The 24,775-nt window shown below is 41.5% G+C and overlaps 1 protein-coding gene across 3 annotated transcripts in view; it reads right to left on the bottom strand.

Annotated features, from left to right (window-relative positions):
• Positions 1–24,775, bottom strand: part of PUS7 (pseudouridine synthase 7) — a 57,586-nt gene that overhangs the window by 1,546 nt on the left and 31,265 nt on the right. For all 3 annotated transcript variants that reach the window (XM_044245838.1, XM_044245839.1, XM_044245840.1), the window contains 8 exons: positions 17,651–17,779; positions 16,874–16,999; positions 9,063–9,124; positions 7,906–8,066; positions 6,828–6,954; positions 4,896–4,997; positions 1,851–1,980; positions 587–678 (listed from right to left, as the gene is read on the bottom strand). In XM_044245838.1, coding sequence (XP_044101773.1) covers positions 587–678; positions 1,851–1,980; positions 4,896–4,997; positions 6,828–6,954; positions 7,906–8,066; positions 9,063–9,124; positions 16,874–16,999; positions 17,651–17,779 — 929 coding nt within the window. The remainder of the gene's footprint in view (positions 1–586; positions 679–1,850; positions 1,981–4,895; positions 4,998–6,827; positions 6,955–7,905; positions 8,067–9,062; positions 9,125–16,873; positions 17,000–17,650; positions 17,780–24,775) is intronic.

Genomic DNA, 24,775 nt, shown 5'->3' with positions numbered 1-24,775 from the left:
TAACCATGAAACTAAGATGACAAAACACAAAATAGAAGCCACTGAGCTGGTAGAAGGTGGTGGTGATTTTAAGAGTTTTTATTTTCTTTCTTTTCAAAGGCTTTATTCATTTATTTGAGAGAGACAGACAGAGACAGAGCACAAGGAGGGTTAGCAGCAGGCGGAGGGAGGAGCAGATTCCCAGCCGAGCAGGGGGACCAACTCGGGGCTCGATCCCTGGACCCTGGGATCATGACCTGAGCCAAAGGCAGACACTTAACTGACTGAGACACCTCAGATGCCCCAAGAATTTTTGTTTTGTTTTTTAAAGATTTTATTTATTTGACAGAGAGAGAGAGAGAGAGAGAGAGAGAGAAAGAGTGAGTACAAGCAAGGGGAGGGGCAGGCAGAGGGAGAAGCAGACTCCCCACTGAGCAGGGAGCCCAATGTGGGGCTCGAACCCAGGACACTGAGATCATGACTTGAACCAAAGGCACATGCTTAACCTACTGAACCACCTAGGTGCCCCCCAACAGTGTTTTCTTTATGTTTTGGATTGGGAAAACATTTCACAATTGACACAGAACTGATGGCTGAGTAAACTTACCAGAAGCAAACACTGGTGGTGGTTTCCCTTCCAGGTTGTCCACATCTGTGTTGAAGAGTGGGATTTTAGGATCATCGTATGCAACGACTTCCCTTCAAAACACAGAAAGGAAGAGAAGTGTGAATGTGCATTGCCATAAACGGTTATTAAGCTGCTCATTGCCATTTTCTTAGAAAGAAAAACACATAGGCCGGCTGGAAATAATTCTGGGTGGAACTACTCGGTAACAGGACAGGACCAGATCTTTCATGAGTATTGCCTTTACATCACTATATGGTAATGACAAAGGATGCCAGCCTCTGTAAAAACAAAAAACCAAAAAACAAAAAAAAAACCCCACAATATATTTCCTTGGGATAGAAATTCTTTTTATATGTAACTGATAAGTAGTAAACTTCACTTTGCACAGATGTGAAATGAATTAATAATGGCATTTATGTTTTCCCCAGAGTGGTTTTCACTACTAACACTGTAGTTACTCAGGAGGAACTGTTCTCTGGAGTGGGGAGGACCAAGTCCAACCCTGCCAACCTTACCCCACAACCCAGGAAGAGGAGGGAAGACAGGAAGGGAGAAGGAGATGGAGAGAGGAAAGAGAACTTTCTGGCAATGGACAACTAACTCAAGATCCAATTTTAAAAATTATCAAATAAAGCTTTGGTTCACATTAGGTACTAAAATATTTTAAATGAGTTAATACATATATACTTTTTTCTCTTTAGAAACTGTTATTAAATGTTATTAAACTGTTATTAAAACAAACAGATCAGTGTTTGGAACTCACAGCTAATTCTGAATAAAGGTAGCTTATTCAGCGATAGCTCTGTAAGCAAATCTCAATGTTTAAAAGATTTCTTTCTTTTTATTTGGGGAGAGGGGAGGAGCCTCAAGCAGACTCTGGAGCCAGACACAAGGCTCAATGTCACCACCCTGAGATCATGACCTGAGCTAAAATCGAGCTGAATGCTTAACTAATTGAGCCACCCAGGTGCCCCAACAAATCTCAATTTTTTATTAATAGGGAAAAGTTTATTCTCTGCATATTTCTTCAATAATTTAGCAAGGTCAATAAAATGTAAACTTTAACACTTTCACTCATTTGTTTCCTGATGACTTGAAAAATCCCAAGTAATAGCAATAATAATAGTAATAATAGTAAATAGCACTTCTACACCAGGTTGTAAATTATGGAAAATATAAAGGAGATGCAAAAGCTTTCAGTCTCACATAATTCAGTTCTGTATCATTCCAGACGATCACTCACCAACTGACATTCTGAGGACGAATAATGATCTTTCGGTAGGCCCCTGATAAGGAATAATCTCGAATTTTGTGTCTCATGTTGTCAATATCCAGATTGTCTGCTTTGAGCATTTCCCTGTAGGCTTCGCTGACTATAAAATACAAAAAGTTAGTTGGAATGCAGCATAGTTGGTAGCAAGCTACCTTCAGTGAGACTATGAAGAGAGTAATATGTACATTCAGTTAGATCGTCCTAACAAAACCAGTAATGTATAATCCAGCCTGTCCTGACAAAACCAAAATCCCTCTAATGTATAATCCAGCCCGTCCTCTGGAATCGAAATTTAGGGACTTACTCCCACAACTAGGAGTCTGCAGCTTAGTTTGGACCAACTTGTAAGTTATCTCTTGTGAGCAGCCACAGTATCTGGGGCATAGGTTCTTCAGCTAACTACAAGAGCATTTCCTCCGAAGTTGTTAACCTATAATTTATACATGCTCAGAGCTGGAAGAGACCACGCACATGGCCTCAGACTCTTTCTAGAAGAAGGCAGATATAAATTATATATACGAGACCTGGGAAAACCATCTGGGCTCAGCCTCACACCTGATGTGGGAATACCCAAGAGAGGCTGTCATCCAGCCTTGCTTGCATGTGGCCAGTTACTGGTCACCACTTCCTTGTGAGAAACACAATTGTTAGAAAGTCCCTTATTCCGGGCTGTAATCTGTCTTCTTAGAACTTCCGCTGACTGCTTTGGAACACAGCCAATTCACTGCCCTCGCGTACTCACGAGTACTCACGTACTTAAACGCCCTTTAAGCCGTTTCTTCTCTAGGTCACACACCTGTTCCTTCAACTGTCCCTCCTCTGCCGTTTCTGTACTCCCCACAAAACACTCAATCGGCCTCAGATTAGCAGTCTGAGGCTAGTAAGAACTCCAGATACTTTATGTAGACTACTATCAAACTAGGCTTTTACAAAAATACTATCTACATTAAACCCTATTCAATACCCTCTGCAGTTCTTTTCAAAAAAATTTTCATACAATTAGTATTAACCATTCTGGATAAAAGAATCTGCAAACATGGGGCGCCTGGGTGGCTCAGTGGGTTAAGCCGCTGCCTTCGGCTCAGGTCATGATCTCAGGGTCCTAGGATCGAGTCCCGCATCGGGCTCTCTGCTCAGTGGGGAGCCTGCTTCCTCCTCTCTCTCTGCCTGCCTCTCTGCCTACTTGTAATCTCTCTCTGTCAAATAAATAAATAAAAAATCTTTAAAAAAAAAAAAAAAGAAAAAGAAAACATTCCTTCCTTTAAAAAAAAAAAAAAAGAAAGAATCTGCAAACATGATAAACAGGTTTCTTGATTCAAGTTATTCATAAAAAATGCTGGGTAGACCAGCGTGAAGGAAAGACTCCCTTAAAACACACCCATGAGACAACAGAGATCCCTACACTGAGCACAGCTGGCCACCGTGTGCGCGTGTTACCCATCCGTGCGCCCGACCTGCCAGCCATGCAATCTGTGAGCCCCTGTCCTGGCCACAAGGTTTCCATGAATGGCCTGGTCAAAGGCTGTGCTGAATTTATGTCTTAACTGGCATTAGCCCATAATTCTGATCCTAAGAGGTACAAGGAAGAAGAAAAGAACACTCACTTTTTCTTTCTTGGAAAGAGAGCAAGTGTGGGTCTGAGCATCTTAAGTGCTTTCCTTCTCGCTAGTTCCCAGTGTCAGTGTGTCTTCGGGGCCTCGCTACAATGTCAGGCTAGGCAGACCACTCCCCACTCCCTCCCTCCCTCCCTCGTCTCCCTAGTCCTTCTCTCCTCCTTGTCTCTGTTCTTGCCCCTCAGCAAAGTCAGCCTCGGAAGTACTAGGAGCACAGCAGTTTGACTGTGTCAACCAACATGGAAGTGGCAGATAACTAAATTTTTTAAGTATCTGCATTATCAAAGAAGGGTGTTAATATTGAATCATTCTCTAACTTGTACAATTTCAAGGAACAGAACAATGACCAGGAAAACCATTCTGGTCCCTTGAGAGAAAAGATGGTTTTCATTTGTTGGTTCAAGTAGGCTCCAGTGTGGAGCCCAAAGTGGGGCCTGAACTCTCCATTCACTTTCTCAATGACCCTGAGATCAAGACCAGAGCTGCAATCAAGAGTCAGATGCTAATCAGCTGTGCCACCCAGGCGCTCCAAGAGAAAAGGTTTTTTTTTTTTACAAGAAATAACCTCCCACAGATCAGTTCTGGCTAAGGGTAAACTTCCAGGGTCAGATCCATCAAGCTGGTCCCATGCTCAGAGCTGCCTTCTTTTCTCCAATTTCTGAATCCCTGAAGAACGAAAGTTCCAGTCATAACCCCCAACCCTAATCCATGAAGATAAGGAAGTAATTCCTAACAGCCTATGGGGAATGGGAAATAAGGGTAGTGAATGCTCACTTTTCACTCCATAAGCTTCTGTGCTCGGTGACTTTTAAAACACAGTAAGCAGGTATTACTTCCATGGTTGTCAAAGAAAAAAGGCTGAAGGAAGGTAAAGTCGAACTATCCATTCACTTTCTCAATGACTTTTTCCAAAGTCTTCCTATCCTTTATAAGAATTAGTGGATTTCAGAAATTTAAATGATGCCACTAATAATAGCAACACTAGGAACAATAATACCACCACTACTAAAACTACCCCATTACCGCTGCCACCACCACCACCACCACCATTTTGTTTCTCAATTTTAATTATTCAGGGGGGCCTGGCTGGAGTAATCAGTAGATCAAGGGATTCTTGATCTTGGGGTTATAAGTTTGAGCCCCATGTTCGGTGTAGAGACTTCTTAAAAATAAAAAAAAATTAATTTATCTATCTGAATACATCCCTTCCTGGGGGACTTTATATGTAAATATGATTTATAAATGCTTGAAATTGAAACATTTTCAAGTCTGATGGAAATCAAAGTTCTAAAATTCTATTTCAAGTACTGATTACTTTTCCCTCCTCTCTCTACTCTTCACAGGCAATGGCTTAAATACGTCAAATTTTGTTTGAACTGTTTTCCCCAAATAGGGAACTTACTTTTATGCTTTGGGTAGATAACATCAAAACCTGGCAAGGGCATTACCACATCATGGATGGAGTAATTATTAACATCTTCTTCATCGATGTAGGTGGCTGTAGCTGCAAATGCACAAAGAGAAATTGAGAAAAATTGTGAAAATAGGTAATATTTTCATGAGCCTGAGCTTCTAAAATTATACACATCTAAGAAGTCAGAAGGGCAAGCTGACATGGCTGAGTGGCCTACAAAGCTTAAGAAATGAAGTTAGGGATCTTTTTGTCTTTTCTGCTCTACCCAAGAAATAAAAATCATGGACTGGGAACAAGTGGGAAGCCAAAAAAAAATTTATTTCTCAGCTGCACCCTCAATTTTTTAGAATGTTTGTATTAAATGATCAGCTCCTTTATAAACAACACTATAGGGGCACCTGGGTGGCTCAGTGGGTTAAAGCCTCTGCCTTCGGCTCAGGTCATGATCCCAGGGATCTGGGATCGAGCCCCGCATCGGGCTCTCTGCTCGGCAGGGAGCCTGCTTCCTCCTCTCTCTCTGCCTGCCTCTCTGCCTACTTGCGATCTCTGTCTGTCAAATAAATAAATAAAATCTTTAAAAAAAACAAAAACAAAAACAACACTATAAAATACCATCTAGAATGCTATCATCAATGGATACATTTTGCTAAGAGAATAATTTTAAAAAATCCACCTGCATTTAGAGAATGAAATGTAATGACACATGGGACATCAAAATACACTGGATGTAATCAACACTAAATGAAGTTAAATACTATTAATTTAGGATAATTAAAATTTCTCAACAGAAACCTGGATCTCTCAGGCATACATGCAGACGAGCAGGCTATGTCTGCAGACAGTAGAGGGACAGGTGGGTAGGCCAGAAGGAAGTGGACTGTGGAAACAGGCAGACCTTGATTCTGAATCCTTGCCTTCTCTTTCTTTTTTTTTTTTTTTTTAATATTTTATTTATTTATTTGACAGACAGAGGTCACAAGTAGGCAGGGAATGTGGGGGAAGCAGGCTCCCTGTTGAGCAGAAAGCCCGATGTGGGGCTCGATCCCAGGACCCTGAGATCATGATCCAAGCCAAAGGCAGAGGCTTTAACCCACTGAGCCACCTAGGTGCCCCCGCTTTTCTTTCTTTAACCAGCCGTGGAACCCTGTGAACCTTGTCTGAAGAACAGAGAGAATACTTCACAGCATACTATGAACTTTAAACCAGAAAATGCAGACAAAGGGCTTAGCACAGGGCCTGGCCCGTGGTGGGAGGGCTCGGCATCAGAGGGGATCATCTGTGTGTCTTATGAATGCTGCGGGCACAGGGTATGCATTAAATGTCTGTTATATCATGGCCTGTATGTAAAGCAGGCTCCGGCTGAGTGCTGACTTAAAGAAACTCTTTAAAATTGGCAGAAAACAGCTGAGAGGCCGAGGTATGTCCAGAAGTAGAGAGGAGTATTTGCAAGACCCAGATTACAGTTTGGAAAAAGATTTAAGGCAACACTGAGTCCAAATCTTATTCTAGCTGAGAAAATGAAGGCCCAGAGACCCAGAGAGAGTTAGGTACTTTTTCAAATTGGAGATTATTCCTTTGACAGAGAGAGACAGAGAACAAGCAGCGGGAGCGGCAGGCAAAGGGAGAAGCAGACTCCCCACTGAGCCGGGAGCCCGATACAGGGCTCGATCCCAGGACTGCAGGATCATGACCTGAGCCAAAGGCAGACACTTAATGAACTGAGCCACCCAGGAGCCCCTAACTGGATATATATTTTCATTAAAGACACAGGTCCAAACTGTTCAATCCAAGTTTACGACGTCTTTCCATTTCAACCTTACCAGACATCTCTCTCTCTCTTTAGTGGCCAGGTTGCATTTTAAGCACTAGTGTTAAACAGCTAAGCCTAGTTGGATGGAATGAGGATATCTGCCTTTTTACCTCCTTTGAGAACAAGGTCTCCTGGAACAGGCTTCAGTCCATACTCTTCTATTCTCTTGCTTACCATGTTATTCCACACATAGCTTTGATAGCTATGAATATACATCAGGCGATTATTTCTTGGTATCTGGAAGGAAGAAAAAAATGGGCAAGGAAAAAAAAAATACACATTCTGAGTATTAGAAGTACTGTACTTTCCAAGACATCTCATTTGTTTAGTGGTGACCCTAGGATAAGCAGCCCATACGCTGAATGGATAGAAACAGTGAGTGACGCACAGCAACCAGTGTGAGGGACAGAGCCCCTGTGCCTATGGGTGCTCAGTCGCTCCGACTTTAGCAGCTGCCAGGCATTCAGGCAGTGAAGGCAACTCTGGGAGACCCTATACCCTGATTCAAAGACACAGCACTCCGACTGCAGAAATCGACACGTCACTTACAGAGCAGACCATGTTTCCTTCCTGATTAATTCCATGGAAGGAGAAAACCTAAAGGACTGAATGGACAACTAATTTAATGCAGCAAAAACGCTGTTTTGTTTCCCTGGGGAAGAGTAGATAAGACTGAAGGTGAAGAGTTAAACTTCGGTCTCTTCTAGGTTATAGGTATCCGAACGCTAGCACAGGCCACGTGTGCCAAGACAGGACCCACTGCTGAACCACCACGAAGAAACCAAACTAAAATGTGATCATTTAGACCACTCCTCGTGCAGCTTCTTAGGCAGGTCAGAGGGCTGATGCTGGAGAATGACCAAGAAATGAACTCTAACATGGTCTGTGAATTTCTGAAGTATCAAGATGGTTAATTTTAATTTTCTTGTGGATAGTATCTTCCACTTCAATGCTCTTCTCATGCCCTCAACGTTAATAGTTACTGCCAACATTTCCTGCCCACCCTCCACCCCCATCACCGTTCAGGGCACAAACAAGGATCACTCTGGTCACCTGCCACTCAGAGATCACCAAAGGATCCTTATTTACCTTCTGCTCTCTCAAAATTTAGTAAAATATTTAAAGAAAAAATTTAAAAAGCATTAAGCCACCTCAAGTCATTTGCCTGACTTCACAAATAGGACTCACTATGCCAAACGCAGAGACTATATTCTTCATTCCATATTTTGAAAGTCCTCGAAGCAGCTGCCCTTCCACACACCTTTTGACAGGAAGTTTTCTGAGGGCAGCAGCTGGGTCTTTGGTCTTCGCCCACTCTTCTCTGCACTTAACCAAGTAGCCCTTTTCAGCTGGGAGGGAAGAAAAGCTGTAATTAAAATAAATTATTGACAGGCAGGTTTCCGTAACTTAATGTGCTGCTGAGAGAACACAAAATTAGAAAAGGCTCTCTGTGCTCACCTGAGAACAGCCACCAGAACTTGACAAGGCAGGACAGGTAGAGTGCACTGAACCAGCCAGCTCTGTCCACCTTCCGCCACCCCAGGATTTAAACACCATTACTGTTCCACGACAATGGCTGAGTCACAAGACAAAACCCAGGTAGTGCTTTCTTCCTTCTCCTTCTCTACTGGGTGGGCAAATTTAAGAGGCCACTCTCCTTAAAATTAGACAACTTTATCTCTTTTAATTTGGAAACGATTATCCAAAGGGCATACCTGTTTTGATAATTTGTACAGGTTTTTTTTTTTTTAAGAGGCACTATGCCCAGCACAGAGCCCAAAGTGGGGCTCCAACTCAGGACCCTGAGATCAAGAACTGCGCTGAAATCAAGAGTCAGACCCTTAACTGACTGAGCCACCTAGGCGCCCTTGTACAGAAGCACTGAAATCTTTTTTTCATACAATATGAATGTAGAGGTACTTTCTGGGAAGTTCCTGACAAACTCTTTAAACTAAAAATCCTCAACATTTTTTGGCCCAGTTTTTACATTCTATCACACTATGCTTAAAAATTAACCACAAGTGAAATGTGTCTGCATTCCTGAATGTTCAGAGATTTAACAGAGCACAGGGAAAAGGAAATACATGTATTCATTTATGAATGAATAAATTAGATGAGCTAAACTGCTGAAAACAGGATATAAGTTATAAATCTCACATCTATATATATATATATATACAGAATTTGTGAAAAAATGAACTATCTTTTTATTTTACTATAAAAACAATCTTGAAAATTCTGAAATAACCACCCCCAGTATGCACACATACTTTTTATTCAAAGCAATTCCACGAATACTTAACAAAATATTCTATTTCTTTCATTAACATGAATTTTATTCATACCTCCAGAACGGGGTTTCAATATTAAATCCATGACTTCAGTCCAGGAATTCTGCAGGATAGCTCTAAAATTAAACATCATTTATTTTACTTAATTTTGCAGTAAGATGTATTTTATATGTCAAAATCTGTGCAGTCACAAATCATGTTAACTGTCTATATTTTATTAAATGCAAAAGTGAGCTGGAAAACTAATATGATAAAGGTTTCAAACGTAAATGCCAAAAGAACTTAAAAACGAGAGAACAAAATGAAGAGCATGTTCACTCATTAACATTCAGTATCACCCTCAGTTTTAAAATGCTAATAGTATAAATACTACCAACTCATCAAGCTGTTATACAAGGTATTATGTGTATAAATCAAAGTTAAGCCTTTCTGCACTAAAACTTATTTGAAACTTCTCAAGAAACTTCTTCCCCTTGTTAATACCTTCTTGCCTAGACAACAGAATAAATAACACTTTATCCTTCCTTACTATTCTTGCCAAAATGGAAATACCTTTATTTTTACTGATTATAATATATGCTTCTTAAAAATTAAATAGTATGTAAGAAAGGTTACCTGTTATCTAACACTATCTAAATCAACACGTTAGAGAGTACTTTTTGTAACTTAAAAAAAAAAAAAGTTGTTTTTTTTTTTTAAGATTTTATTTGAGAGCGAGCGAGCACCAGAAACCGAGAGGCAACGAGCGGTGGGGCGGGGGGGTGGACAGGGAAGGGAAGGGGCAGAGGGAGGAGCAGATTCCCCACTGAGCAGCGAGCCCCAAGTGGGACTTGATCCCAGGACTCTGGGATCATAACCTGACCCAAAGGCAGACACTTAATCCACTAAGCCACCCAGGGTCCCCATTAAAGATTGTGGGGGTAGAACTCACAACCCCAAGATTAAGAGTCACACGCTGACTGAACCAACCAGGTGCCTCCATGATGTTTTTGATAAATCTGTAAGCATATCCAATTTTTCCTTTAACTTTTATTCCATTTTATGTTGCCATACAAAAATTCTATTTCGGGTGTCTTACCTGAATTCTTCCAGTTAAGATTTCTGGTGTTGGAATCATGCTTAGAAGGGTCTTCCCTAGTGGCACCTGGGTCAGTGAAGTGCCCAAATCTTGGTTTTGGCTCAAGTCATGATCTCATGATCCCATGACTGTGGGGTTGAGCTCCATAGCGAGCCCCAAGTCAGGCTCCATGCTCAGTGGGGAGTCTGCTTGAGATTCCTCCTCCTCCAGCCCCCCGCCTACTCACTTCTTCCCTCTCTCTAAAACTAAAACTTTAAAAGAAGAAAGGCTTTCCCCACCAAAAGAATACCAAAATCCCTTCTACTAATTTTTGTTTCTAGTTAACTGGGGTTTTTATTTTTCATATCTAAGAAACCTATATGGCATATTTTTTGCATATTAAACTGTATAAAACGCCGTTTGGTATCCATGATAGGATCATAGCGATTTTTTATCTACTAATGTGATTAATTACATAACAGACTCCTACTGCTGGCCATCCTTAGCAGTCCTGGACGAAGCCATGCTCTGTAAGTCCTTCAATATTCTCCTGGATGACACATTATGCAACTAGACTATCCACAACACCTCCAGAGAGAGCGGAGAATGAGTTCAGGATGAGGCACTGGTCGGTTAGGTGGCACAGAAGATGTCCGTGTTCAAAAACCTGTGACTTGGCTGGCCCCTTGATTTTGTAAATGTTTCTTGAAAACACCTGTGCTCCTCCCTGACGCATTGTATGTGACTCCTTCCACGCTGTTTTAACAGCAGAGCTGAGCACCTGCTATGAACACTCCTTGGCCCACCAAGCCCAAGACATTTACTACTTGGCCCTTAACAGAAAAGTCTGCCAATGCATGGTATACTACCAAGTTTCCTAAGATGCTGCCACATACATGAAAGTTCACTACCTAGTGCCATATGAAATATGTGCAGATTTCATTTACAAGAGGCCATTCTGTCTGGTCCGCTACACGTTAAGATGTTTCCTACTTTTCTTTTCTTTTTTTTTTTTTTTTATAAGATTTTATTTATTTATTTGACAGAGAGAGATCACAGGTAGGCAGAGAGGCAGGCAGAGAGAGAGGAGGAAGCAGGCTCCCCGCTGAGCAGAGAGCCCGACGCGGGCCTCGATCCCAGGACCCCGAGATCATGACCTGAGCCGAAGGCAGCGACTCAACCCACTGAGCCACCCTACTTTTCTTACATTATCTTTCTTCCAACTTTTTTTTAAAAGATTATTTATTTATTTATTTGACAGACAGAGATCACAAGTAGGCAGAGAGAGAGGGGGAAGCAGGCTCCCCGCTGAGCAGGATCCTGAGATCAAGACCCGAGCTGAAGGCACAGGCCCAACCCACTGAGCTACCCTTTAATTGTATATAAAACACATAACATAAAACTCTTAATTTTAGCCATTTTTCACGTGTACAGTTCTACGGCGCTGAGTGCATTCACACTGTAACCATCAGGACAACCTGCCCCCAGAACTTTCACATCTTCCTCAACTGAAACTCTGTTGTCTCTTGCAACCACTGCTCCACTTCATGTATGAATCTAACTATGGGAGGTACTTCAGGTAAGAGGATTTACAGTTTTTGTCCTTCTGTGCCTGGCTTATTTCTTTCAGCATGAAAGTCTTCAAGGTCAATGCATGTTGTAGCCTGTGTCAGAGTCTCTTTCCTGTCAAAGCTGAAGGATTCTCCATTGTATTGATCTAACATGTCTTGGATCCATTCACCTGTTAATGGACACTTGATTGCTTCCACCTTTCAGCTGTTGTGAATAATCCTCTTAAAAACATGGGTGTGTAAATACTTGCTGAGTGTTCATGCTCAATTCTTTTGGGTAGATACTAAAAAATGGAATTTATGGATCATATGGTGATTCTGCATTTGATGTTAGAATTACTGTATCATTTTCCATAGCAGCAGGCCCATTTTATATTCCCATTAGCAATGCACAAGGGTTCCTATTTTCCCACACCTTCACCAACAATTTATTCTTTTTTTTTTTTCATGTTTATTAGGGAGATAATTTTTTTATTATGTTTAGTTAGTCAGCATATAGTACATATTCGTTTTTGATGTAACAATTTATTCTTTTTAATAATGGTCTAATGGGTATAAAAATGATCTCATTATGGTTTTGATTTATTCCTTAATGATTGGTAATCTTTTCATTATTAGTTAATGAGTCATTTGCATTTCTTCTTTATGAAAGGTCTATTCAAGTTCTTTGTCAATTTTTAATCAAGTTGTTTTGTTATTATTGAGTTGTAAGGAACTCTTTATGTTTTGGACATTAACCCCTAACAGATAACCTGCAAATATTTTTTCCCATTCTGCGGACTGCTTTCTTATTCTGTTGATAGTGTCCTTTCTACACAGATATTTTTAATTTTATGGAACCCAACCTATTGTTAGATCCAAGAAATTGGCAATCAAACATCATGAGGTTTTCCCCTAATTTTATAATTTTAGTGGTTCAGGTCTTGAATCTATTTTTAGTTAATTTTTGTGAATGGTGTGAGACAAGTTGTAATGGTGTTAAGGGTCCAACTTCACTTTTTTTATGTGTATATCCAATTTCCCCAACATAATCTGTTGAAAAGACTGTCCTCTCCCCACTGGTCTTGTTACTCTTGTCAAATATCATTTGACCATATATGCAAGGATTTATTCCACTTAAAAAAATAATAAAAACAGCTTTACTGGGGTATAATTCATATATCCATATAATTCATCTATTTAAGTGCACAATTCAATGCTTTTGGTATAATCACAGAATTGTTGACATTACACAATCATTCTGGAACATTTTTAGCACCCAAAAAGAAATCCTACACCCATCAGCACTCTCTGCTATCCCTCCCCAAACACAGGCAACCACTAATCAGCTTTCTGTCTCTACGTATTTGCCTATTCTGAATATTTCATATATATGAATCCTACAATATCTTGCCTTTTGTGACTAGCTTCTTTCACTTAGCATGTTTTCAAGATCCATCCACATAGTCGGGAGTCAGTACTCCATTCTCTCTCTTTTTTTTTTTTTTTAAAGATTTTATTTATTTATTTGACAGACAGAGATCACAAGTAGGAAGAGAGGCAGGGAGAAAGAGAGAGAGGAGGAAGCAGGCTCCCTGCTGAGCAGAGAGCCTGATGTGGGACTCGATCCCGGGACCCCGAGATCATGACCTGAGCTGAAGGCAGCGGCCTAATCCACTGAGCCACCGAGGCACCCCACTCCATTCTCTTTCATTGTTGAATAATATTCCATTGTATGGATACACCACATTTTGTTTATCCATTTATTAGTTGATGGGACATCTGGGTTGTTTCCACTATTTTTGGCTGCTATAAACATTGGTGGAAATTTCTGTGTAAACATGTTTTCAACTCCTGAGTATTCACCTAGGAGTACAACAGCTAAGTTGTATGACTGAACCTTCTGGGGACTAGCCAGGCTGTTATCCAAAATGGCTGTACCGGTTTACATTTCTACCAGCAGCACGTGAGGATTCCAATCTTTCCACATCCTCACCAACACTTGCTATCGTGTCTTTGTGATGTTAGCTATCATAGTGCATATGAAGTGATAGCTCACTGTGGTTCTAAACTGCTTTTCCCTGGGGCACCTGGGTGGCTCAGTGGGTTAAAGCTTCTGCCTTTGGCTCAGGTCATGATCTCAGGGTCCTGGGACTGAGCCCTGCATCGGACTCTTGGCTCGGCAGGGAGCCTGCTTCCCCTCTGTCTCAGCATGCCTCTCTACTTGTGATCTTTGTCTGTCAAATAAATAAATATATATATTTTTAAATTGCTTTTCCCTAATGATTAGTGATTCCCTAGTGATGTTGAGCATCTTTTTGTGTGCTTACTGGCCATTAGTCTATGTTCTTTAGAGAAATGACTGCTCAGATCACTTGCCTATTTTTAGACTGTTATTTGTCTCTTTTGTCTTTATAAGAGTTCTTTAAAAACTGTGGATAAAAGTCATTTTTCCATCTTTAATCTATAAACTAAGGGTGGTTTTGTTTTTCCCTTGAGAGATCCTATGATGGTAATAGGGGGCTGCTCTGAAGCTAGGAAACTCTGGTTTGAAATTTTGAATGGACTGTATAATGACTATACTTAGGGAAAGCAATGCAATTTTTGTTCCTTTCTACACTTTTGATAAATCTGATCTTATTCTCATTAGCCATTTTACATTATCTTTGGAGTACATTTGCAGGGTCCCCTGGCTATTCTTCTGCCAAATTAATTACAAATTCAAAAACTGATACAGGGCACTTGAGTGGGTCAGTCAGTTGAGAGTCTGACTCTTGGTTTTGGGTCAGGTCATGCTCTCAGGGTCATGAGACTAAGCCCTGTTGGGCTTTGCACTCAGGGCACAGTCTGCTTGAGATTCTCTCCCTCCCTTCCCCCAACTCCACTCATGCTTGTGCTCTTTCTCTCTAAAATAAGTAAAATTTTGGGAAAAAAAAAAAAAAAAGCTGATATAGCCTGGGGCATCTGGCTGGCTTGTCAGTGGAGTGTACAACTCTTGATCTCAAGATCATGAATTTAAGCACCAAGTCAGGCATGGAACCTACTTAAAAAATAAACAAAACAAAACAAAAAGCTGATACAGCCTTCCCTTAAATATTCTGTCCCATGATACAATTAATATCTTCACTATCTTTATCAATGTCCTCTGACCATTTAGCAAGATTGAAAACATTATCATTTACTACCTAATAATAATGATATTTAGTGACTTTAGTTTTCTTTCCGGTAAAAATTCTTTCTCTGCTTGGTATGCTTTAGCTTTAAAGCATTGAGCACCTACTATATCCTAGACACAGCAATAGGGGATGCATAAATATCATATCACTTCATGATCTCCATTTAACAGATGGGTAATCTGAGGCTCAGAACTGTCTGAGTTTTTAATCTCCACAACACTGCCTCAAAGAAGTAGAGGCATGAGATTTTTATCATTTTGTGCTTTTCTAAAACCTTATTTCATTTTTTAAAAAAGACTGTATTATCTGAGAGAAAGAAAATATGTGCGAGCAGAGGGAGGGGCCGAGGGGGAGAGAATCTCAAACACACTGAGTGCGGACCCCTACGAGGGGCTTGATCCCACAACCCTGAGATCATAACCTCAGCCAAAACCAAGAGTCAGATGCCTAACCAACTGAGCCACTCCAATCATTTCGTGCTTTAAAAAATGCATGAACATGGGGCGTATGGGTGGCTCAGTGGGTTAAAGTCTCTGCTTTCGGCTCAGGTCATGGTCTCAGGGTCCTGGGATCGAGGCCCATATCGGGCTCTCTGTGCAGCAGGGAGCCTGCTTCCTCCTCTCTCTCTGCCTGACTCTCTGCCTAGTTGTGATCTCTGTCAAATAAATAAATAAAATCTTAAAAAAAAAAAAAAAAAAAAAGCACGAACAAACGCGAGTATGTGTAGTCAGCTGCTGCAACCATGCACAGGAATCAAGAGAAGTCCTCTGCTCCCAGGGCTACAGAGGACCAACTACTGAGCTCCAGCAGACCCCCAACCCTAAATTTCACCTTTGTTAGAAAAAGGGTTTGAAACACAAGTAAGACCATGAACTACCTTATCCCTCAGATCACTTCCAACTCATGACTTCTATAACCATGAGAATGATTACTTTATTTAACAATCTACTGGACAGCATATTCAGGTTTAGGCTTCCAAATCCAAGTAAGTATGTATGCATGTATTAAAAGTTTATCTTTTTGGGCACCTGGGTGGCTCAGTTGGTTAAGCATCTGCCTTCAGCTCAGGTCATGATCCCAGGATCCTGGGATGGAGTCCTGCATCGGGCTCCATGCTCAGTGTAGAGTCTGCTTCTCCCTCTGCCCCTCCCTCCACCCACTCTCTATCTCTCTCTTTCTCAAATAAAAAAAAATAAAATCTTAGGGGCACCTGGGTGGCTCGGTGGGTTAGGCCTCTGCCCTCACCTCAGGTTATGATCCCAGAGTCCTGGGATCGAGCCCTGCATCAGGCTCTCTGCCTACTTGTGATCTCTGTCAAATAAATAAATAAAATCTTAGAAAAAAATATTTATTTAAGTAATCTCTACACCTGAATGTGGAGCTTGAACTCATGACCCAGGGATCAAGAGTTGCATGCTCTTCCAACTGAGCTAGCGAGGTGTCCCTTTTAAAGTTTTTCTTTTTTTTTTTAAAGTTTATTTATTTAGTGATCTCTACACCCAACATGGAGCTCTAATGACCCCCAAGATCAAGAGTCCAATTATTTATTGATGGGATTTCCACCCTAGCTTACACTACAGGGATTCCCCATTGCCTGAAAGTGAATCAGAGTTCTTAAAATAAACTTTACCACGCTATTTCCATCCCACACCACTTTCTTTAAGGGCAGGCAAAGTGCAGATGAAAATTTAATAAACTGGAAGGCACTTGTAAAAAGAGATCACAAACTGTATCATCTTTGTCGGGCTACCTAACAGCTTATTGTACTGAGTCAAGATTTACCTGTAAGGAAGCAACTAAAAATAGAATTCCTAAATGGGTTATCCCAGATGAGAGAAAAACTTACCTTCCAAATTATATCCTTTTGAACAGTGATTTAATTTATTATTATTATTTTTATATTAATTTGCATTATCTTAAAACACAACAAAAATTAGAAGGATTCTACAGATCAGCTGATGAGACATACTGGTTCACTCAGCCCAGACATGAATGAATAAGAACAGCAGCAACAACAACAAAAAAACCTTTCTTTTTTCAAGTGAGCTATTTTAGACAAAAGTCAAGAAATTAAATACGCACCTTCCAACCTGATATGTGGGGACAGCGGTAGTTCCAAATCTTTGCATCCCATAGTAGTTAATAAATCCGATCTCCTTGAGAGAGTTCATAGCTTGCTGAACTTGGTCATCAGTTCCTGTTATATTTCTGCAAGGGCCCAAGTTACCCAGAGGAAAAAACGGAGTCAAACACATTCAGGGATGCCTATCATCAATGATATGGCCTGGCTTCGTGCTTTTCGCTTATCCCCTGCAGCTTTCTCTCCACCTGCTGAGGACTCTCTGCTTTTTTTTAAAAACGGTGGCAAAATACAGATAACATTGACTGTTTTGGCCATTTTTAAGTACACCCACAATGTTGTGCAACATTCCCCACTATCTACTTCCTGAACTTCCCACTCTTCCCAAACTGAAACTTTGGACCCATTAAACAATAGTTCCAAAGTCCCCCCTCTTAGACTCCCGGCCCCAGGTAACCTTTCTTCTACTTTCGGTGTCTGTGAATTTGCCCATCCTAGCTACTGCCTATAAGCAGAAGCATAGGCTCTCCATCTCTTAACACCGTGTCTGAAGCACATGGCTCCTTTCCAAAGGAGGAGCTGAGTTTTGAGAGGTGAGGGGGTGTTGGTACAATTCTCCAGCACTACTTGCTCTTCCAGCCCTATGAGGCTCTGCTGGGCCTTCCCTCACTGCCACACCTGCTAGAGCCAGCTCACCTGGATTAATAACTATTCTGAACAGATGTGAGGAGGCCCAGAGGGACCCTCTCTGGTTTGCACTCCTACCTGCAGGTCTTTACCTGAGGACAACTGTGAAGTGATTCCCTTGAAGCTCTCCCAGTTTCAGAGGGTTTTTCTGATAGCTGAAATTCCCCAGCTTAAAGTTCATCAAGCACTTGTTCAAGTGGGCAAGTCTTTGAGCGGTTATTCTAAAAAATATAAAATAAAAAAGGAGCACAAAGAGGATCATGAAATACTGCCTGAAGGGGCGCCTGGGTGGCTCAGTCATTAAGAGTCTGCCTGTGGCTCAGGTCATGATCCCAGCGTCCTGGGATCAATCCCCGCATCAAGCTCCTGTTCAGCAGGAAGCCTGCCTCTCCTTTTCCCACCCTCCCTGCTTGTATTCCCTCTCCCTGTCAAATAAATAAAATAAAATAAAATAAAATACTGCCTGAATGAAATAGTCTTGGGCACCCTGCTACAGGAAACAGCTAGAAACAAGACCGCACCAAGTTATGAGGAGCAGAACACAGGCAAGTGGGCTGAGCATTTTTCATTTCCCTCTGGATTGTTCCTTCAGCAAAATGATGCTGGTTTGATCTTACTGGATAGATTAACCTGGGCCACATTTATATTCATAAAGCCTACTGTGATTTCTGAGTAATGGGACAATCATATCTGTAAAATTTGCTACATTTTGTGAGAGGGAAGGGGATAATAACAGAGAGCAATCCCTTAGTCCTATTTTCATCTATCAGAAAAATACTGTGATCTTAAGAAAACTTGAAAACGTACAGAGAAAAGAAAAAAAATCTGCTAATATTTAACTTTGCATTTCCTCCCATTCTTTTTTTTTCAAACATATTATATAGATGTAGACAGAGATAGAGATGGCATTCTACTACAAATGTGTACCTTGTTATCACTTAAAAGGTGTAAGAATGGGGTGCCTGGGTGGTTCAGTTGGGTAAGTGTCTGCCTTCAGCTCAGGTCATGATCCCGGGGTCCTGGCATCAAGCCCCAGGACCATGATTGTAAAAGGAGTTCTCCCTCTCCCTCTGCTCTCTCTCTCTCAAAAAAAACCCAAAACTTTAAAAGGTATAAGGAAACTTTCATGAAAATTCCTTAACTTCTTTAATAGTAATTTACATAGAAAAACAAACACAGAACTAAAAAACCAATGTCCTCTCTCTATCCTTCAACACCTCTCCTCATCAGCAGCCCATGTTAACAGTTTTTTGTTGTTTTTTTTTTAAAGATTTTATTTATATATTTGAAAGACCGAGATCACAAGCGGGCAGAGAGGCAGGCAGAGAGAGAGGGGGAAGCAGGCTCCCTGCTGAGCAGCGAGCCCAATGCAGGGCTCGATCCCAGGACCCTGGGATCATGACCTGAGCAGAAGGCAGATGCTTAACCCACTGAGCCACCCAGGTGCCCCCAAGAGTTTCTTGTGCATCCTTCCAGAAACACTTTCTGTATAAAGAGGCACAGGTGTACCTACAGTCTCCTCCCTTTTTGGAATTTCTTTGGTAAGATCTTTATATGTTTTATATATATGAAAAAATACAAGACTCATTAAGTGTTCTGCTCGATGAATTTTCACCAAGTGAACTCAACCATGTAACTAGCACCCAGATCCTCCTCTTCTGTTACATTATAAATTGTTCAGCACTTTTTTTTTTAAGATTTATTTATTTTTAGAGAGAGAGAGTGTGTGTGTGAGCAGGGTAAGAGGCAGAGGGAAAGGGGAAGCAGACTCCCCGCTCAGTGGGGAGCCCAATGCGGGGGCTTAATCTCCGGAGCAGGAGATTATGACCTGAGCTGAAATCAAGAGTCAATGCTTGGGGCACCTGGGTGGCTCAGTGGGTTAAAGCCTCTGCCTTTGGCTCGGGTCATGATCTCAGGGTCCTGGGATCGAGCCCCACATCCGCCTCTCTGCTCAGCAGGGAGCCTGCTTCCTCCTCTCTCTCTCTCTCTCTGCCTACTTGTGATCTCTGTCTGTCCAATTAATAATAAATAAAATCTTTAAAAAAAAAAAAAAAAAAAGAGTCAATGCTTAACCGAGCCACCCAGGTGCCCTAGCCTCTTGGCTTTCTTCCACTTAAAAATCCATATCCAAGATGCGCTTTATCCACACGGTACTTCGAGGCTGCCGCATTCTTTGTCCAGGTGCATGGGATGGCTGTTGTCCTGCCTATTCAATCCTCCATCAGACCCCCATTGGTGTACATTTAAACAACGTAACTTTTGCTATCACAAACAATTCTACAGCAAACATCCTTACACATACGTCTTTGTGTGCATCTACACAGATGTATCCTCAGAGTAAATTTCTCGATGTGGGAGGTATGGATTTTAAATTTTAATCCCTACTGCCCTCCAAAAAAGTTTTATCAACTTGTGCTCACACTATTAACATATGAGTGCCTATTGCCTCATCCCTGTGTCTCCTGCCAGGGTCTATTATAAACCTTTTTGAGGTCTGCCAGACTGTTAAAAAAATATTTAGCTTTGGTTTTTATTTGCACACTTCCTATTATGAGGTTAAACATTTCTACATATGTTGGTTGTGAACTGCCTGTTTGTCCTGTTACTTTTTTTTTTTAACGTATTTTGGATTGTTATTATTTTTCTGTTTTCAGAGTAAAGAAATCTGTCCTTTACCACATAGTTTATAAATATTATCTCCCATTTTGTGAGTTTATTTAAATATTTTCTTTATTTATTCAACAGAGAGAGAGCACAAGTAGACAGAGCGGCAGGCAGAGGGAGAGGGAGAAGCATGCCCACTGCTGAGCAGAGAGCCTGATGCGGGGCTTGATCCCAGGACCCTGGGATCATGACCAGAGCCTAAAGCAGTTGCTTAACCGACAGACATCCAGGCATCCCTAGTTTATTTATTTTCATAAAAATATTTTATTTATTGGGCGCCTAGGTGGCTCAGTTGGTTAACAGATGCCTTTGGCTCAGGTCATGACCCAGGAGTCCTGGAATCGAATCCCACATCAGGCTCCCTGCTTGGTGGGGAGTCTGCTTCTCCCTCTGACCTCTCATGGCACTCTCTTATTCTCTCTCTCTCAAAGAAATAAACAAAAAAATCTTAAAACAAAAACAAAAACAAAAGGTTTTATTTATTTCAGAGAGAGAGACAGAGAGCATGAGCTGGGGGGAGAAACAAAGGGAGAGCTGAGCAAGGAGCCCGATGTGGGACTCAATTCCAGTTCCCAGGGATCATGAGTTGAGCCAAAGGCAGACACTTAACTGACTGAGCCTAGTTTATTTATAGTAATTTATACATTAGAAAATCTCTCCCTAGGGGCGCCTGGGTGGCTCAGTGGATTAAAGCCTCTACCTTCGGCTCCGGTCATGATCCCAGAGTCCTGGGATGGAGCCCCGCATCAGGCTCTCTGCTCAGAGGGAGCCTGCTTCCTCCTTTCTCTCTGTCTGCTTCTCTGCCTACTTGTGATCTGTCAAATAAATAAAAAGAATCTTTGAAAAGGAAAGAAAAAGGGGCGCCTGGGTGGCTCCGTGGGCTAAGCCGCTGCCTTCGGCTCAGGTCATGATCTCAGGGTCCTGGGACTGAGTCCCACATCGGGCTCTCTGCTCAGCGGGGAGCCTGCTTCCCTCTCTTTCTCTCCGCCTGCCTCTCCACCTCTTGTGATTTCTCTCTGTCAAATAAATAAATAAATAAAATCTTTAAAAAAAAAGAAAAGAAAAGAAAATCTCTCCCTACCTGTTTTATTAAAAAAAAAAAAAAAATTCAGAGCTGGAGAAAAATGGCAACATTATAACCTTGTATGTTCTAAGAGATTTACCAACTGTTAACTCCCTCCCCTTTTATAAGTCTCTCTCTAATCTAGGAACCTGCATACAGTACACACACATGCATACACAAAGACACACATGTGAAATCTAAATACTTTACTGAATGATTCTGAGTTAGTTGCAGACATCACACCTTAACCCTAGTGATCCCTGTGTGTGTATCCTTGACCGCTACCCATGCGGGTCCTGGTCAGGAAGCCCAACATGAATTCGACACTACTGATTGGCAGTTCATACCCACACTTACCCAGTTACCCGATAAGATCATTTCAATTTTTTTAAAGCTCCCTGAATTCAGGATCTAACCAAGGACTACATACTGCCGTCTTGATGTCCGGTTAGCGTCTACTAAGCTGTGTGCCTCGGCCCAGCCTTTTGGTTTCTGTTGGTATCTGAATTTTGGCAGAATCCAGGCCAGCTGTCTCACACAGTGCCTTAACATTTGGATTTGTTTGATTGTTTCCTCGTGATCCGACTCAGATAAACACATTATTTAGGTGATGCTATGACCTTTTCAGTGGATCCCAGCAAAAGGCAACAGTGTTCAGTTTGTCCATCACTGATGGCGATAAATTTAATCACTGGGTTAGGATGGTACGTACTAGGGTTTTCTACTGTAAAGGGACCTTCCCCCTTCCCTAATCCTTAGGATTATCCTGTTCCTCAGTCTTTCATCTGCCTGTCCAGGTACCCCAGGAGTCTTAATGCCTGAAGCAAACACTGGTGTGTTAATGTGAGAGAGAGAATTTTTCTCCATCTACCATTCCTCCTGCCTTAGGTGGCATTCTTCTGTAAACAAGGGACTACAGAGTAGAATTTTAGGTATGTTCATGAATCTTTTTTTTTTTTTTTTTTCTAAATAGTTCTGAGATTTAGGGTTGCCTGAGTGGCTCAGTCAGTTGAGCATTCGCCTTCAGCTCAGGTTATAGGATTGAGCCCCATGTCGGGCTCCCTGCTCAGCGGGGAGTTTGCTTCTCCCTCTCTGCTCACTCGCTCCCTCTGTCAAATAAATAAAATCTTGAAAAAAAGAATAGTTCTGAGGTTTAAGACATACTCAGGGTATCTCTAGCCAGAGAGATTTTTTGTTTTTGTTTTTAAATGTTTCCCAAGGGTAGAGTACTTCTACCATTTTTTGTTTTGTTTTCAGGAAAAAGGACACTTTTCTTTTTTTCCTTCTGATTATGGTAGTGATTGCTTTTTATCACACTTCACTTAGAGCAGGCCATGAGCTCACCAACACACTGACCTTCACTGCTAGGGTTTTCTAAGTTCACAGCAGGTCAGTTGTGGAGAATAAGACAAGACCTCGGGCACTGCTGTCCAGGGGCTTTGAGTGGGAGCATCCGTTGCTCCTTCCCCAGTCCGCCTGTGATGCCAAAAGTGGATTCCTTACAACGGAGGGGGATATAGGACAGGTCCTGCTGACTCAGGAAGGCTTTCCTGCTCTTGCCCCCCAGCTTTAAATCATGGCGTCTCCTCATCCTAAGCAACAAGGAGGTGAAGGAAAGGGGGAAAGTGTTCTTCACACATAAACTGGCAACCGTGTCAGCAGCTACCAGTGGCGTGGACTCCACATTTTAAATTAACAGTATCACACATGCCTTTCTGCTTTATGGCCTTTTATTTTTTTAAGATTTTATTTATCTGACAGAGAGAGACACAGCGAGAGAGGGACCATGAGCAGGGGGAGTGGGAGAGGGAGAAGCAGGCTTTCCACTGAGCAGGGAGCCCGATGCAGGGCTCAATCCCAGGACCCTGGGATCATGACCTGAGCTGAAGGCAGACGCTTAATGACTGAGCCACCCAGGTGCCCCTTTTATGGCCTTCTAAAGAGGCCAACTGTGGAGTAAAAAAACTCCACCAAGGACCTGACTACAAAAAAAAAAATGTATTTATCTGTATCCGTGGGCAGTGATACTGTGGCTGGTGCTGCTTTGTAACCGGTTTTGTTACTCTCTGGCAGAGTCACGGCTCTGGAAGCCATTCCCAGTGATCACCTTTGCTTCAAACAAAAGTTTTCTTTGTGTGAAGAAAAAAGAAAATCTGACAAAGCATTGCCACTTTACCCACTCAGTGAAGACAGGCAAAATGTCATCACTGATTATTTTGTACTTTTTTATGTTTAAATTTTTGATTCACCTGGAATTTTAGACTAGGGAACAGAGTTTAAAGAGCCAATTTTTTCCCCCAGATGGCCATTCAGTTATCTCAACAACATTCATTGACTCAGCAATTTTTTTTCTCTAATCTTATATTTTAAAAAAATTTTATTTATTTATTTATTTGACAGAGAGAGAGAGAGAGAATGTGCAAGTGCACAAGCAGGGGAAGTGGGAGAGGGAGAAGCAGGCTCCCCACTGAGCAGGGAGCCCGATGCAGGACTCAATCCCAGGACCCTGGGATCATGACCTGAGCTGAAGGCAGACGCTTCACCAACTGGGCCACCCAGGCACCTTCCTCTGCTGATTTTATTTTTATTTTTAATTTATTATTATTATTTTTTAAGATTTTATTTATTTATTTGACAGACAGAGATCACAAGCAGGCAGAGAGGCAGGCAGAGAGAGAGGAAGGGAAGCAGGCTCCCCGCTGAGCAGAGAGCCCAACGCGGGGCTCCATCCCAGGACCCTGGGACCATGACCTGAGCTGAAGGCAGAGGCTTTAACCCACTGAGCCACCCAGGTGCCCCCCTCTGCTGATTTTAAATGCTACTTTGAATACACAGTAAATTTGTGGATGGATCTGGGTCCCTAATTATTCTACTGATTTATGTGCCAAGATCAAAGTGCTTTAACTGTGAAATTTCTATATGCTTTAATATATACTAAGGTTAATCCCCCTTGGATAGTGACTTCTTCCAGAATTTTTTTTTTTATAGCTAGTTTTCATCTTAAGTATCCTACATTAACTTTATGATTAACTTAGTTAAACAATACCATTCTACTGCTGTTCTCACTAGTAGCAGCACAAATTTATACACTTCTTCAATAAGAAAAACATTTATATGGACCCAAGAACCAGTTGTATCATTCATTCATTCAGTTCTTTTACATCTCTCAACAGTATTTAAAAATTTTCTTCATAAAAATCATATATATATCTATATATATTTCTAGGTATGTTCTTTTTCTCCTTGTGTAAAAAACTTCTTTTCCATTATAATTTCCATTAAGATATTGTCTTCATATTACGTTTTGTCCCTTTCTTCCTTCCTTTTAAAGATTTTATTTATTTGACAGAGAAAGACACAGTGAGAGAGGGAACACAGCAGGGGCAGTGTGAGAGGGAGAAGCAGCCTTCCTGCTGAGCACTGAGCACGCAGCTCGATGCAGGGCTCAATCCCAGTATCTGGGGATCATGACCTGAGCCGAAGGCAGAAG

Source organism: Neovison vison, chromosome 4 (genome assembly GCF_020171115.1).
Source record: "Neovison vison isolate M4711 chromosome 4, ASM_NN_V1, whole genome shotgun sequence".
Lineage (NCBI taxonomy): Eukaryota > Metazoa > Chordata > Mammalia > Carnivora > Mustelidae > Neogale > Neogale vison.
The sequence above is the reverse complement of the archived record's forward strand: the minus strand, read 5'-3'. Positions and strand labels throughout refer to the sequence as shown.